The sequence below is a fragment of the Anarhichas minor genome, unplaced genomic scaffold (genome assembly GCF_050575085.1).
Source record: "Anarhichas minor isolate MPS153535 unplaced genomic scaffold, ASM5057508v1 ptg000003l, whole genome shotgun sequence".
Classification (NCBI taxonomy): domain Eukaryota; kingdom Metazoa; phylum Chordata; class Actinopteri; order Perciformes; family Anarhichadidae; genus Anarhichas; species Anarhichas minor.
Window position 1 is genome coordinate 45,988 of NW_027466449.1, and position 16,804 is coordinate 62,791.

At 45.7% G+C, this 16,804-nt stretch overlaps 1 protein-coding gene across 1 annotated transcript in view; it reads left to right on the top strand.

Annotated features, from left to right (window-relative positions):
* Nucleotides 1–16,804, top strand: part of LOC142960261 (plexin-A1-like) — a 110,666-nt gene that overhangs the window by 12,898 nt on the left and 80,964 nt on the right. The window contains exon 6 of the mRNA XM_076102028.1: nucleotides 1,590–1,704. Coding sequence (XP_075958143.1) covers nucleotides 1,590–1,704 — 115 coding nt within the window. The remainder of the gene's footprint in view (nucleotides 1–1,589; nucleotides 1,705–16,804) is intronic.

A 16,804-nucleotide genomic window follows, 5' to 3' on the forward strand; every position in this document is an offset into this window, starting at 1 on the left:
ATGCTAAGCTAAGCTAACACCCTGCTGGCTGTATAGCTTCATCTTCCGCTTACAGCCATGAGAGTTGTATCGACCTCATCTAACTCTCGGAGAGAAAGAGAAGATTTTCCAAAATGACACAGCAAAGACCTTAAGTATAGAATTGAGCATTAGCTGCGCTGCGATATTAACATAGAGCGCAGTCAGCAGTGCAAAGCAACATTTGCACATAAATGTGTGGAGCGATAGCCGGACGGCGGATAAAGGAGCGTGTGTGGGTTGAGTTGTGGGAGGCCTGCTTGAGCACAGACAGTGACAGCACACAGAGGACTGACGTAACATGTAATTAGAGCTCGCTGTTCTGGAGCCAGTGAAGTGAAATTTGGTTGTTTTTTTTAAGAGCTACTGAAAAAAGACTTCTGTCAGTCTCTGCAATTATTGTTTATTTCACTTTTAACTTGTCGTCACCATTTTTGCAAAAAAACACGTTTTGTGAAAACGTTCACCGCCCGACATCAAGTTGTTTTCTCTGCTGGCTAAGACTTTGAACAAAATGAATTAAGTCACGCTCCCACAGAACATGTTGGCGGGCAAATTCAGAAAAGAATGCGTGTGTACGATTGCTACAATTAATTAATTTCATCACGAAAACGAAGCTTTTCTAAATTGAATCACTCTTGAGTAACTGTTGATTTAACTTCCAATAGTAATTGTTGAGCAAAATCCTAAACTAACCTTTGTGTTTTTGTACAAACATCCCTCGCATTCCTGTTTTTTTCTTGTTTTTTTCTCCGGTAGCCATGATAGCCTTGTTTTTGTGTGATAATCCATGTTGCATATATTCCTTTTGCTCGACTCTGAAGACTCTGAAGACGAAAAAAAACAAGTGTTATATAAAAACGGGCTTATCTTGGTCTGCCAGCTTAGTTCCCTGTAAGCCTCCAAGCATGGAGAATAAGAAGAGAGAAGTGGATCGCTGAGGATTCTCTCCTGGTCTCTCTCTCGTGGCCTCGCTGACAGCTGGAATAAAGTCTTAAAGCCACGGCGACACTCGTCGTTCCAACGCGATTCCTGCAGATTTAGCCGCAACCATTTGATGTCGTGCGAACGCGTCGATGCATGTCCACGCCACGTCTGTCAGTGTGTGATATGAGCTCAGCTCGTAGTAGCAGGCTTCTATCGCTGCGTTTTTTATTTTCCAATTTGCTTCCAAGTGTTCACAAAAAATATTCCTGATAATGTCTTTCTTTGTGTCCTAAATGTTTACATTGACTTTTGTTTTAATTTGTTCTCAGGCATTCAATATGGTTGACATTAAAGAATAATAATGTCCAATACATTTTTTATTCCAGAGAGTAGCTACCCGTTAATCCGACTAGCTAAACTGAATTTAAAAATTAAACTGAATTGAAAAATGAACTTGTCAGTGTCTCTTGTGGGCGAACTTGGTGACGCCGTTTCATCTCTAGCAGCAACACGCTTAAGCCAACATGTCTTACCGAACAAAGAAAAAAGGAAGTGGAAAGTGGAGGAATGGAAATACGATTTAAGCAGATTTAACAAGAATCATTAACCCTCATTGCTTTCTCTCACGTTCTCACTCACTCCAGGTGCCTGTCCTGCGTCAACGGGAACTTCCCCTGCCACTGGTGCAAATATCGCCACATGTGCACACAGGACGCCAGCGACTGCTCCTTCCAGGAGGGACGAGTCAACACCTCGGAGGTGAGGGTGCACACAAACACACACGAGCACCGACGTGCTCGCGCAAACACTCCACACCCAGAGACTAAGAAGCGCTGACATACGAAGCAACACACGATTACCTTTTCGAGTGATCATGGAACAGTGCCAAGGGTGCAGCTGGGACCTGCGCACCATCTGAGTGTGTGTGTGTGTGTGTGTGTGTGTGTGTGTGTGTGTGTGTGTGTGAATGAGTGCTGCTGTGAGTGGCCCAGCGGCAGCTGTTGTACTCCAAGCAGCTCTGGATTTATTCGCTTATAAACAGGTCGGGGTGAATGAGTATGCAAATGGAGGCGCACTCCACCGTCCCCAATGTTTCATCTGCACGAAAAAAACCCTCATCTGTCCAGGAGCCGAGTCACTTCCGATTCTCACCGTCTCTCACGCAAACGCAGAAACTCCCGCCGACAATCACAAGTGAACTTCTGTGTCGTCAGGAAGTCACACTTAAACACCTGAATACCTTCCCCTCAGCTTTGCCTCTATTCCAGGCAGAATAAACTTGAACTCAAGCTATCACAAGTTCTCCCTCTCTCTCTCCTTCTGGGTAGGGAGGCGTGCATATGCATATGTTTATATGTAGATGTATGTGTCCCTGTGGCTGTATGGCTATTTGGATGGATAATTTGGCATATAAAAAGACATAGATATTATTCAATATAGTAACATATGACCATTGCCTTTAAGGGTCCATTCACCACCTTTTTATGTGGATGTCCAATCAGTGTTAGTAAACGTAGTCACCCAATACTTTCCTCAGATTGTGCAATATTGACAGAGACAGCTGAGTTCTGTTGGTCGCAGTGTCTAAAAAATGCCTACATTTAAAATGCCTACATTTCTAGGCAGGGCCTACATGTTCCAGGGTGCATTGCGCCCGAGCTTCCGACACCCTGAGGGTCCCCTTCAGCCATATCCTCTTGCGCGGCCAATGCAGCCTCGGCCTCTCTCCTCTACATTGCTTCGGCCGTATACTCTGCCTCAAATAAAAATACGAATGTATCCTCGTCCATAACATCCTCTGCGCTCATATTGTGGGACGCCATTTTCATTGTCAGAAACGAACCTATTTGCAATGCAAGCAGAGAGCCAGTAGTTCTTCCCCGCATCCGACTCCGTCACTGTCACCTCAAAGACATCGCTTGTATGATGGGTATCTATCAAATATGACAAGGGAGTGAGGTAAATGTATTGTGATGTCTGTGAAAGTGTGCTAATCGGGCAGCAATCTCAGGGCATTGTGTATGTGTGTGTGTGTGTGTGTGTGAGAGGCTAACATCTATCCTCATCTTGTTTGGAGAAACACACCAATTCAGCCTTTTTTGTTATTTCCTATTTTGCCTTCTGATGTACTCTGTCTTTTTTGGTGCAGGCGTCGCCATGGTTACCAAGACATTATAAATGTCAGGGGGGGGGGGTGTTTTGCTGAATTTTGATCGACACACTCACACTCACACATATACCAGTGCCATCACCGCATCCTTACACAGACTATTGTGCAGAGGCTCTCGTGACGGATGCTCGTGTGTGTGATGTTTCTCTCCGTCATGGCACAGGTAGAACATTGTGAAGCAATGCATATGCGCTCTTGAGCCAACAGCGGTAGTTTTGTCATCACACATTTATCTCCTCATAGCCTCGGTTTTGTTCCAATTTGCCAGTTCGTAGCCCCTGCCGAAAGCAATATCGCCCATCTCCGCCGCCTGAAAAAGTTCCCCCCTGTGTCATTAGCAGTAGGTTGCCACAGTGATTGAATTCACACTAGACTGGTTATCTTCCCAGAGGCATTTGTCATATTTCTTCACTTCATATCTGATACAAACCCGTAGCATCTGTGAATCCGTGCCACATCACAAAAAAATACACTTTTTTTTCTTCTTCATCCTGTGTGTAAACTAAAAAAGAAAAAAGGCTAATGCACGTTTTTTTTTTTTTCCCCCTCTTGAAGTGAATTGAATCCTTTGATGTCACTTCCTGGATATGTAAATATGTATATAAATCAGCTGTGTTGTGACAGCGGATAAACAGAGAGGCACATTAGGGGCGACCAGGCAGAAAATTGCCAGACTTGGAGAAACACTTGAGAAGGCCATGAACGGAAATGTGTATGAACTCGAACAAAAGACAGAAACAAACACCGGGACAAACAAACACGGAGACAAACAAATTTGCTCCGCTCTGACGAATCCCAGCGTTGGGCTGGTGGAGCCGACTTGGCCGACACACGGCCCGCGGGTTGGTTCAAATGACTTCATCCAGATTCAGGGAAATGGGAAAAATAAGACAATAATAAAAAAGCAACAGAAATAGTCATAGAAAAAGAAAAGAGGTTTGTTTGCATTTAATTTTCTGTCTACAAGCCTGCATGCTCATTCATTCGCTGATTGCCGTTCGCGCGCTTGTTAATTAAGTCGTTCATTCATCGTGCGTGGTGGCGCTTCTCACTCACAAATGAGTTATTGCCGTACGTGACTGACAGCAGAGACCCAAAATGGCTGCCAAGTAACAACCCCAGATGGGGGCTTTGACCGGAAGTGACTGCTACAACTTCATTAGTCCTCACCTGAGCTGCTGGTTATTGCCTTCACATATTGTTGACATAACTACGAGAAGCGCACACACTTGAAGTCAATTGAACCGCAGGTCTATTTAGTTGTAAACTAATAATTTCAAAAGTTGAATTGCTTGCAGGTAACTCAGCCATCTGAAGCTCAGTCTTAAAGTCAATATTGCATGTGTTTTAAGAACGAGGTAGTCACGGCATGAAGCTGGATGACCCCCCCCCCCCCCCCCCCCCTCACTCACTCATTTCACTGAGACTACTGAGTGAGCACAGTGGTCCTGATGCTGAGGAGCTCAGGAACACACCACAGCGTCGTCTGGCACAATTTGTTTTGCCCACAACACAATGCAATTTCATCCGGCGAAACCCGCCCGCGTGTCAGATTCGTGCAAGCGCACGCGACTGGTAGATTACTTTGCGACGTGAATGATGTATTCATCGAGACTTGAGTGAAGTCACCCGAGTCCGTCAGAAGAAGTGCACATTACGAGCCCGCGCTTGTTCCGCATCTGCCGTTCTGAAGCAGTTTATTTAACCATCGAGGCACTGACCTTTTCAATATGTGAAGCTGCAACTCATCAGCTCTGCGATCTTCTTTTTTTTCCTCTGCTCCCTTACCTAATTTCCTTCTTTCCTTACCTCCCTTCCTCCTCTTCTCAGTCCTCCTCCCTTTCCTTCCCCCTTTCCCCCCATTCATCCCTTATCTCGTGTTCCTCCCCTTCCTCCTCTTTTCCACACTCCCCCCCCTCTTCCCAGAAGCCTGACCTCCTTACGCTCTGTGCAGTACAGTAGGTCCATGATGCATTGCTGCTGCACAGGGGATTGAACCGGCGGCTTTGCAGCCTAGCCTCATTGATAATCATTAGCAGGCTACGTTGGGCTCCGGATGAACAGAAGGTGAATGTAGATATGGGGCATCAGTGTTAGCCTTTCGCGCCGCTAATTAGCGGCTGAATCACCGTGATGGGTGAGTTGCTTAGATAGCCGTATCTTTCTGTCAAGTCACCGCGCTGCTGCAAGAATGCACTTGTGCTCCCGAGGTATCGCCGCTCACAGCGCACCTTCGCCAGCCAGCCGTCTCCTGTCTGATCCCTAACCCAGTGAGCTCTCTCCTCTTGTTCGCCCACTCCCTCATTCCTTCAACAAGTCAATTAGCCGGAGCCTGACAACCCTCTCTCTTTGTCTCTCAGCTAAGGGTGTCACAGTTACATCTGTCTTTCCGTTGCCGCCGGATCACAGGCTGCTACGCGGATCCGAGTTGCCCGGCTCCGAGGCTCCGGGGCCGGGGCTGGCACGGAGCAAGCTTCCCTTCTCCCTCCGGGTCTCTCTGGCTGAGGGGAGGGGGGGGGGGGGGGGCAAGGCTGCCTGCCACTGATCGACACAGCTGTGTATGTGAGTTGGTGTGTGTTTGTGCGCACACGTGTGTGTGTGTGTGTGTGTTAATTATTCAAAGTGTATTAAAGCTTAAAGATGCATCTCCAGATGCCTCTCTGATTGCTGGCGTGTTTAATGGAGAGAGACAGATGAGATGAGAAGGGAGAGGTGGGAGCATCCCCAGTAAAACACAAGGGGAGGAGTGTGGCAGTGGCCTAGTTGTTAAGAGGAAAAGCAAGCTCGCTAATACAACCAGGGGCCTCATTTATGAAACTACAGCATGTGCACACTGCACTTAAAAGAAAAGATAAAATGCCGTCTGCGTTCAACAGTCCACTTTCTATTATGCGGGTTTCGCTTTAACACATTTTTTAGCCAGACTGTAATTTTGCACATCTGACCCTTTCAGATCCACAGTTGCCTCTGAAAGATGCTTCAGAATAACCCGAAAGCTTAAGTTTAATAAACAGAATGTAAATGAAGAGATCCCTGGCTTGATGTGTTATTAACTGTTCTCTCGCTCCGGAGCAAGGCCAGAGGTCACCATACAATGCCTCTAATTAAGCTTGCGTCTGGGAGCTCATTTTTAATTGTCTCATTATTCTAGAAAGGCGGCAGATCGGACTGCGCATTTGTCCAAATGGCCAATTTGTCAACCAGGTTCATATGGATTGAACGTGCTTCTTTTTCTTTCAGTTGGCGTACTTAAATGAGATATTTTTTTAAAGTGTGACAGTAGAGATGATGGGGGATAGAGGAGGACTGAGGAAGACGACTGATGAAGGAAAGGGGAGGAAGATGAAGGCCGATAAGGATAAGAGAAAGACATCAGAGTTGGATGGAGCGACATTACCAGAAGGAGAGCGAGAGAGAGCGAGTGAGTGGATGAAAGGAGGAGTGGGAGGAGGACGCGGGAGATGCTTAACCATTCAGGAGATGAAAGGATACTTGAGGGGTCGTGACACTGCCCGTGCCTCGTGTCTACTCAGCGATTCCATGTCATTTGGTTCGCGCTATCTGCCCTACTTTCCGTCTTCGCTGGAAGCTCGGCAGCTGTTTCATTGCGCGGTGTGTTTGTCTTTGTGTTGCAGAACTTTTGTCTGCCGAGCATGAAAAGGAAATATTCAAATGTCACCGATGGTTAAAGTCACAGAGGATGCTGAGCCCCGTTTCATTCATACATCCTCGTTCATCGCCTTATTCCTGCTTCACATACACACAGCAGGGTAGATTTCACGTCTTTGTGCAACACGCCGCTTCAAGCATCAAGTGAGAACTCTCCACCACGACTTGCATCTCTGGCGTGTTTCTCAGTCCTAACGACGCGTTGTTCCTCGCCCGACCCCACTTCTCCCTCACGCTGCAGGCTTAATAACCCCCCCCCCCCCCCGAAGGCACATGAGTAATCATATGTGGGAAATTAGTTTTGAAAGAGTTTTGATGGTGCTCTCTGTCTCAGTGGATACATTAAATGGCCATCAGACTGTTGAACGGTGCACTGAGGCAGAGGGACGGGGGAATTAACTCGGGTATCACTGCTCTTCACTGCATTGTGCTACGCTAACAGGCTGGAATAACCCTTATTTTAACCCTAAATGCATTCATTAAAGACCGAATGTGTCGGAAAAAGGTTCTTTTTAAAGGGGCATTCCACCAATATTACTCCATAGATATGTCACACGCACTGCTCAGCCTGATCTTTTTTAGAATCCATCAATACTAAATTGTTGAAACACCCTTTTAATATTAATTATGTTGTAGTCCTGCTGGTACCAGTTGATTCTACCTGTATAGAAGCACATTAATGCAGTTCTGACCTTGATACTGAAGGTTCAAAGACATGCTTCTCGGTAGATGATGCGTTCCACGATGTAAAGGCTGTTGAAACATTGCAGCGTTGTACATCATTCTGTGTCATTTTAACCGTGCTTATATAACACTGGGTCTTGTTTGGATCCTGGTTTCAATATGATGACACTTGACTTCTGGCGTTTCGGATAAAAAGATTTTGCCAAGAACTTTGCCAAAACACAATTGTAAAGAAATGGCAAAGTAGTCTGAAAATGTTTGATTAAAGAATGTGTAAAGACCCGACAAAGCATTTGGGTTTGATAACACAATATATAACCACGGACTGATTCCAATCTAAATAAAACATATTCAGGTTCGATACCTGGCCGGAAAGATCAAACATGTCTAAAAGGAAAACCTTTTGAACACAGTCTTGGTTTTTGGAGAGGTAATCACACCCGAGGGCACTCCAGTTCAACCAGTCCAAAGCATAGTAACTGTGACTGCATCATTCAGGCAACATTTGATCGGATAGGTCGAAGGATAGATGGTGTTGTGTGCTGCGCAGATTGCAAAGCTTTGAAGGAGATTCGTGATTCCGGGCTATGTGAATCAAAACGACTGACTTGTCCAGGTTGAGTCAGTTTTGAGTCCACCATCCATACGATACAGGTGAAGACGGGGAATACGACCGTTGTCCCCGCTCTTCACGGAAGCCTGTTTTGCTCCCTGAATCTTTGTTCGAGTGCAGAGAGTGAAAGGTACCAGCAGCCGTTTCTTAGATTCCCCGTGTACGTCGCCATAGTTCCATTTTCTACCGTGTTCTCAGTTTGTCTTTGTGGTTTTGTAAAGACGAGCAGCAGTGTGAATTCCTTTGAGTTCCTGACAGTATCGCGCCCCATGAGACGCAAAGACTAAAGAACGATAAGCCGCTTTGATTTAAAATGATGAGGATAAAACAATCGAGTTTCGCTCAAGTTTTCAAAAGTAGCTAAAATTGTTGTGTGACTTCCGATCGAGCTGTAATGAAGTCAAGGCGTTGTTTATGCCTCATGCATTTATTTAAGTGTCAGAATCTCAAGTTCACAACAGCGTGAACTCTCCTTGTGCGTTTTATCTTTACCGCATATTCCGCCTCGCTCCGTATCCCCCGTAGTAACCGGCTGAGAGGAGTGGGTGGACAAAGGCTTCTAACACAGTTCAAAGTGTCTTTTATTGAACAGAAGAGCTCCTAGTGTGCTGCGATGGGGGTGTTTGCCTGCCTGCCCTCCTTCCACCTGAGACTACGACGGAGGAACTCGGGTCATTTGTGCAAAATAGATGAAACGACGTTCTCCTGTTGCAATGGAGCACAGGGGGGGATGAGTCACGAATCCAGAATAAAACATGAAACGGGTCTCGCAGAGAGAAGCGATCGCTTTCAAAAGTTTTCTCGGCCCCGGTGAATTTGCATGCTAGATATTGCGACGTCTTTTGTTGTGAAGTCGGCTGCGTTGTGTGTTGCTTGAACTTTTCCGACCTAGGACCTTTGGGACCAGGAAGCTCATTATTTTGTCCTTAGATTAATGGAGGAAATAAGCCCAAATACACGGAGGCAGATAACGGGTAAGTCGGTGCATTTATCATGGGCTTTTTTTCTACTGACCTTGAAAGGTTGGCTGATTCTGAGGTGGGTCACAGAGAGCTCTTATTATTCACTGGGTCATGGCTTAAACTGGGTTGCGAGCCTGTTTTTGGGTTCCCACATGACAAGGAGCACTGTGTAATTTTCCCGCCTCGCAAGATGAAACTAAATTCATCAAGTTTTGATCCTGCGGGCTTCAAAAAAAAAAGAGAAGAAATAAAAAGAGAACACGGGACTGAAGTCATCCCGAAGAGCTTCTCGTTATCTGTACCTGTGTCACCCTCGGAAATACACACACTCACAAACGGACGTGTGTAGCTTTAGAGGCTCCTATCGATCCACCAGCTGATGCTTATCGGCTACATCCTCCTCTTTGACCATCCAGACCAGATAGCATCCAGATAGACACACAATCACACTTGGTCATCAGAGATACCGCACGGGGCAATGCTATTCTAATGGAGACATGTGGGATGAAGAGCTCCAGAGAGGCACAGCAGTGGAGGTCCTTTCCCATTAGGCACGCTATCTTTTCCGTTGTTTGATCGCATTCTAGGCGCACATGGCTTGAATTTATGAAATGTATTGATATCTGCATTTTGGTGGCAGGTGATTGGGCTTTGTCAAAGCTCTGATATTGGTCCCGGACCATTGTGCAGTTTTCGGACACATCTGGCGACCCACTGACACAGACGGACACAGTTAGCGACTGGCTGGTGAACAAAGTGAAGTATTCAGCAGCTAAAGAGACAGATGTGTCCCTCAGGAGTCGACACGGACCACAAAAACTCGACAGTTGGCCATCAATTCAACAGTGTGATGATATGTCCTTCTTCACAACTTGTTTTCATTGTCCCCATGTGGCCAACGGAATGAGCTATCGCAGGTTCAAAGACGACACAAACCCTTTCACGGAGCTGCTCGGCGGCAACGTGCTCAGCGCTATTCTACCCTCCTGGCACTTTGACAGTAAAGCCAAGTTCACGGCACGCGACTTACAAAGCCATCAGAGCGCTGTTCTGTTCACGCTACACAACTTGCTGACTCCTAATCTTGAGTCTCGAAGTCACCCGGAGAAATCCAGATGAAGTCTCCAAACTACGTTTTTTTTCACGGTGAACGACATAATTCCCTCCTCGTTTTCATGCAAAACTAAATGTCTGAAGCGTTTAATTGATAAAAATCACAAAAATCGGATTCCGGATCCCCCGATGTTTAATCAATATCTGTACAAGAGAGCCTTTAACTCAATTAGCCTTCGTCATAGGGCTGAAGAGGGCCGATAGGGCTAAAGAGGGCCGATAGCTCCTACAGCGCCACTCATGTTCCTACTAAACCAGTCTGTGAGCCGTACACAATCCACATATCAGACATTATCATTCTGCAGCAGCGAGGCCCACAAGACTATCGTAGCACAACCCGGCTTGCCGTGCTGATGGATATCAGTTTTGTGTCTGGCCTTCTTTTGGCATCTCCTCTTTAGGCTTTTTTTATTTATTTATTTCCCACAAAGAGCTCTGCAGCATTCAGTGCATATATGCACAGCCACGAGGGAGGGTGTCTTATTGTACAGCGTGTGCTCCGGGTATTGCAGAAATAGCTGGAGTTCATGATGCATTGGTTGATAAAGCTCCCTCCGCTCTGACCCGCCTTGTTGTTGTTTCTTATACGGGGTTATACGAGACAGACAGGGAGAGATAAAGAAAAGAGTCGTTAATGCTGAGGGAGATAAATACTCTCAGATGGAAAGACGTGTGTGAATGGGCGGAAAATGTTTGAGGAGATCCATATAGATACAGCCTTATGGCCTGTCTGTGTGTTGATTGATGGAGGGATCTACTGGGATTACCTGCATGACCCACTGCCCGTTATTGTGGTATTCTCTGCTGTGTGTGCGTCTGTGTTACTCTCTGTTAGATTTATTCTCTGAGGGCATAACTATATTAGTGTCTAGAACCGAGACATTGCTCAACAGATGACTCTTCCTCTGTCTCTCCTGGGAGATGTGGTCATCATATCAGGTCCTTTTCTTTCTTCCTCTGTGTGTGTGTGTGTGTGCGTGTAACAGCGCTGGTCGATGGGGGTCTTTCCCCCTCCGTTCTGAAATGGTTCATTGGACTGTAACGCTAATCCGCGGGGACCCTCTACACTGCTCTCACATAGACAAACACACACGGGCTCCCTCATCCATCATACTTGGAGTCTGTCAGCGCCTCAGCGAGTTGGCCTCATGGGTGACGGCCGGCAGCCAATCGGGGCCCCTCGCCTCGTCTCTGACATCACCGTAGTTGTGATTTCTCCATCCTGATAGAAAGTAATTAGAAGCGAGGGGAGAGGATAGTAAACGGATAATACGGTGATATGACGTTTTCATCTCTAACATACATGGCCGTTTTTTGTTGCCAAAGCACCAGGACAATTCAAGTTCCTGAGCATTACACTCCCAACTCCACATATCATCTCGCCAGCCTGCCGTGAATATGAAAAGGCAGTAGAGCGTCCTATAGCCGCGGGCATCATCCCAGCTAAATAAACAGCAGAGCAGGTAGAAGGGCAGAGGGTGGGAGGGAGGATCAGATGAAAGAGGTGAGGGAGAGAGCGTTGAAGAACGGACGAGAGGTATCTGTGGTTGAGTTGTAGGAAATGAACACGACCTCGGATACAACGGTTCCATCTAAAACCTTGTGCTTTTCATTGTTCAGCAGCTTATAGATTGACATCAGCCGAAGGTAACAAGATCCAACATCCGTGAGTCTCCATATCCCCAACCCTGCACGTCCGTAAAGTAATGAAAAACGACATGTCGCACTTGCTTTAGACCGAATGGTTATTAGAGGGGAAAACTCACTTTACTGATTTGAATCAAAAGCTAAGCATCGCTGTTCAAATGTCTGTGTCAGAAATCAGCCCCTATTCACTGTACAGGTCGCTACATTGACTGTCCGAACGAGTGTGTAAATGCATGCGTCGACTGTCTTGCAGCTATATGAAATGAATGACGCGTAATTGGTATATTATTCCAAAGGCTATTGTACTCTTCACAGTGGTTTAAGTAAACAATTTGATAGTATTTCGCAGTTTTGTGCCAAAGGAATTAAAGGCATGTACCATGTATACGCCGGTTGAGTTCAGTGATTGAAAAGCCCGGGCTACTAAATTTAGTTTTCCGGTACATAGTGAACCCTGGCACCGTCGTACCACCTTCTACCACCGTTCTTCCATTGAGAATCTCCAATATTTCCTCTGTGTATGACATGCTGTACGCCTTTATTCACAGCAGGCCGTTTTGAAGAGAGCAGGTGAAGTGCATGCTGGAAACAATAGCTCCGTCCCATTGAACCGTTCCAATAAGCCATGCTCGCGAGCCTGCATGTCCAATAACTGGACCCTGGAGCCGATGCATCATTGTTGTTATCGATCACAGCTGTGCCTCTCCTGCTACAGGGTAACCTGTGAAAAGAGATGCACTCGAGATCTCATTGTGCATATTGGCATTTCCATTCCTCCAATGTGATCAAACTATAGTCACAAATCATAGCAACATGCATATAGTGTACATTTTGTTTCCAGTTTTCTTCTTCAAAATGGCCACCATATAAATAAAAACATTGGGAATATTTCAATCAGCTCCAAAAAAAATAGTATCCCAGAGGCTCCGACACTGACCTGGAGATTTTACGATGGTAGTACGGCAGACGGACTCCTTACCTTCCCTCCTTTGATCACAGTGTCTGTGTGTCTGGCCCCAAGGCTACTGTAAAACATTCCACAGGCTCAGTCTGCACTAGCTCACCGCACACAGCCAGAGGGCAAGATTTAGCTCCGGCTCGGTGTGTGCGTAGCAGTCGGTGTGTGAGGATAGCCGCGCATGTGTTTGGTTTGTGTGTGTGCATATGATGTGCATTTCAGAGCTAGATGTAACATAGTTTGTGTGTGTGTGTGTGTGTCTGTATTGCTCGTCTGGGAAATATTTAGTATATATATATATATATATATATGTGTAATGTCTCCCATGTTGCAGAGCTCCGTCCCCGCCTCGCTCTGTTCGGAACTTGACCTCCTCGACTCTCATCCCCCACTTTAATAAACACGTGTATGGCTCCCAAGACCTCGCCTCATCTCCTCCCCTCCTTCCCTCTCGCTTCGCCTCTCCTCACCCTTCTTTCTTTTATCCGTGTTTATCTCTGCTCGTCCCCGACTTGCGCCGCAGTAAATTTATATCTCAACGAGGCATTTGTGTAGATGGTGTCTGCCGGCAGCAGCAGCTGCTGGGGAAACTCCCAGCGGTCAGAACTGGTTAACGCTCATCCCCGGATAAAATAAAGGTAAAAAAAAACAATGAGAGAGGACGAGATAAAGAGAATGTTAAAAAAAGATCAAGTGAGAGCAAGAAAGAAAGAGGAGAGGAGCGAAAGCGAAGGGATTAGAGGAATCCCCCAGGTAAAAGAGATTGTTGTGTCTCATTGTGTAGAACTGCGCCGCTATCTGATGCAGACTCGGCTCTGACACCTGTCACCACTCCTAATGAAACAGCTCCCACAATCCTCTGCTCCCGTATCTTTTGTCTATACTCACTCCCTCCCTCTGCGTACATGCGTGTGTCCCACTCGTTTCCCTTTATGTGTTTGCGCAAGTCTTTGTACTGTATGTGTGTATATATATATATGTATATATACATATACATATAGGCCCGATGTAAGGAATGCCTTTGTATGTGTTGTGTGTTATCGCGTTCCTCAGAGGAATGTGACGCCATGCTTTTTATCCCGACACTGATGCATCAGTAATAAGGAACAGACCTTAGGGGAGAGAGAGGGTGTGTGTGTGTGTGTGTGTGTGTGTGTGTGTGTGTGTGTGTGTGTGTGTGTGTGTGTGTGTGTGTGTGTGTGTGTGTGTGTGTGTGTGTGTGTGTGTGTGTGTGTGTGTGTGTGTGTGTGTGTGTGTGTGTGTGTGTGAGTTAGCCAGACAGGATTGCCATACCACAGTTGGAGCAGAGGATTGAACCCAGTCTCTCCGACATTAACAACGATGAGCTACTACTTCATCGAGTATCTCTTCGCACACGCACACACACGCTTTCCCTTTTCCTTCCTGGGCTTCTTTAGTCCTGTTTTCCATTTTATTAGAGGCTAGAAGCAGTTCATTAGCAGCCTGTCGCCATCTGTGAATACTTTAAACTTTAACAGTCAGCCTCACTAATTGACAATCTGCTTCACTGGGCTTCACTGGCATTGATTTGATCTCTTCTCTGTCTCTCTTCTCCTCAGTTATTTCCTCCTCCTCCTCCTCCTCTTCCTCCTCTTACACAGCCACATTCACATCATGTAAAAATATGAGCTGCCAACGGGGGGAAAACCTGCTCATCCCGGCCTCCTGCTGATCGTTACAAGTAGCAGTGTTCACATTACACAACAGTGGTCATAAAGTGGACCGAGACAGTTGGCAGACATCTACTTCAAAAAGAAAAGAAAAGAGCCAATCAATATTTGTTGTATTTAGTTTATGGATAGTTTTAAAGGTGTATTAATTAATATTTTCCACACTTTCTGGCCACTTGGGGGCAGCAGAAGAAATCAAAAACGTTGACATGTCACCTAATTGTCGCCTCTCCTCATTTGGGGACCGGCCAGCATATCGAGGTTTTGCCACCGCTTTTTGCTAAACGCATCAAACTGCTGCAGCTATAGAGACGAGGTTGACGAGGTGGAAACCACAACCATGAGCTAAAAGATATCAAAACCTCTGTACAGCCTTGCATTAATTGGCTCATTTGACCCATTGTTAATCAGTATTAATATAGCAGCAAACACCTACCTGCTATGTAAAGATATAGTGGAGTGACGTCTACCTCCCTCTATGTGTGTTGTATGAGCTTCACTGTGCTTTGTTTACACAACCGGACAGGCTGTGTGTGCATTTTAGTACATGTGAGTCTACTGTGCCCAACTGGCCAGCTAATGGCCGCCGCTCTGCATTGCGCTCATACGGCGGTTAGTGCTGATAAAGCCCTCAGGTACCTTAGTTAGCTGCTAGCCACTGGCTCAGCCGTCTACGTGTTGAGAGCCATGTGGATTCAATTGCTATGCTCTGAGTTCTGTTGTCATTATTAATGACATAACAGGACTTATTCGTAAATGACTTCCCCACTTTATCATGTTTTTCCGTGTTACATGCCACCTTAGTGCGCGCTGCAAATATATAGGATTACAGAGGAAAACCACTGTTTAAAATCCCAGTGTGTTTGATTTGTCCACCTTTCACCTCCCCATGTGGCGTCAATGCTACCTGTCTGTGTCGGTGTGCTCTGCGCTGCAGTCATGACGGGAGCAGAGGTGTGTCTCCTGGTGCCATTGTGTCCAAACCTCTCTCTCTCTCTCTCTCTCTCCCTCTCTCTCTCTCTCTCTCTCCCTCTCTCTCTCTCTCTCTCTCTCTCTCTCTCTCTCTCTCTCTCTCCCCTCCACGTCTCCTCTGCCGTTCCCAGGCCCAATCTTTCAAGTCATTACCGATGCTCCATTAGACAGCACCTCTGCACAGAGCAAACTCATATTGAGATCACCCTGCAGATCATGAGGGCTGCTGCTGCGGCTTGACTTTTAGGTATTCACTCCTGATTAAATAGAATGCAGTTCCCACTGATTTATCATTGCAGATATAAACGTTTGCTATCCTAATAGGAAAATTATAGTCCGCTTAATGGCGCTTAAAGTGGAAGACGTCTTCATTTATATATTCTAGTTGGGTATGTGTATGGCCTGTATGATTGTTTAGAGCATCTCCAGAGGAATACCAAACACACATTAGTGGATATGACTTGTTAAGTGGTAATTACAGCCTTTATGATATTGCAAAGGCTTTTTGATCCACTTTCACTGTAGAAAATGTCTTAACTAGTCACCGCCTTTTAGTCAGACTTAATATAAATTAACAAATAATAAGTTTTGTAACTTGGAACAATGAATAATAGGCAAATTACTGACTTAAATCTCTTGAAACAAGTATTTGTTCTTTCTTTTGGAAAGTTAATAAGGGTGGATAGTTGTGATACATTTTATCAATGTAAATGTAACATCTGGAGGTAGCTATTGTAGTATCAATGCCACACACAAATATGTTACAATTAAATCTAGTTTATTGAGCCAGTTGAAATGCATATTAATCCGAGAGCACGAGCAGCGACGTAGCACGGATTCCATCTGACAACTTCCATCTTTTGTTTTACTTCGGGCTGGGAAAAACCCTCAGAGATTTTCAATTACGTCCCTTCAATTAATATGGTGCGAAGCTGCCGTTTCTCGCCAACGTTTTATTGATTGAAGAGCAGCAGGAAGCCGCTGAATGGAAGCGCTGACCCCTCACTCATCTCCCTCTCTAATCCGTTAGACTGTAGCTGTTTCACAGTGCGGCGTGGTAAGAATTAACACCGTCCGTGTTCCTCAGAGACGCCGCCTCAGGCTCTGATTTTTGTCCACGCAGAAAGAATTACAATGTCCTTTAGTGCATTCATTTAGGCAGCAACAAAAAAAAACATATTTAATATCCATAACAGCCTCAATAATGCTGGGAAGGGTTTTTTATTCCAAAATATTGTGTACTCGTTTTTGACAAGTAACTACCACATTCAATATTCAGCGGTTCATAAATAGGACAAGAGTTGATCCTCAAGAGTGTTGATAATTTGGAAGTTTTAGGCTGCCTCCATCATCAAACACGCTCCACCACGAGAACAAAGG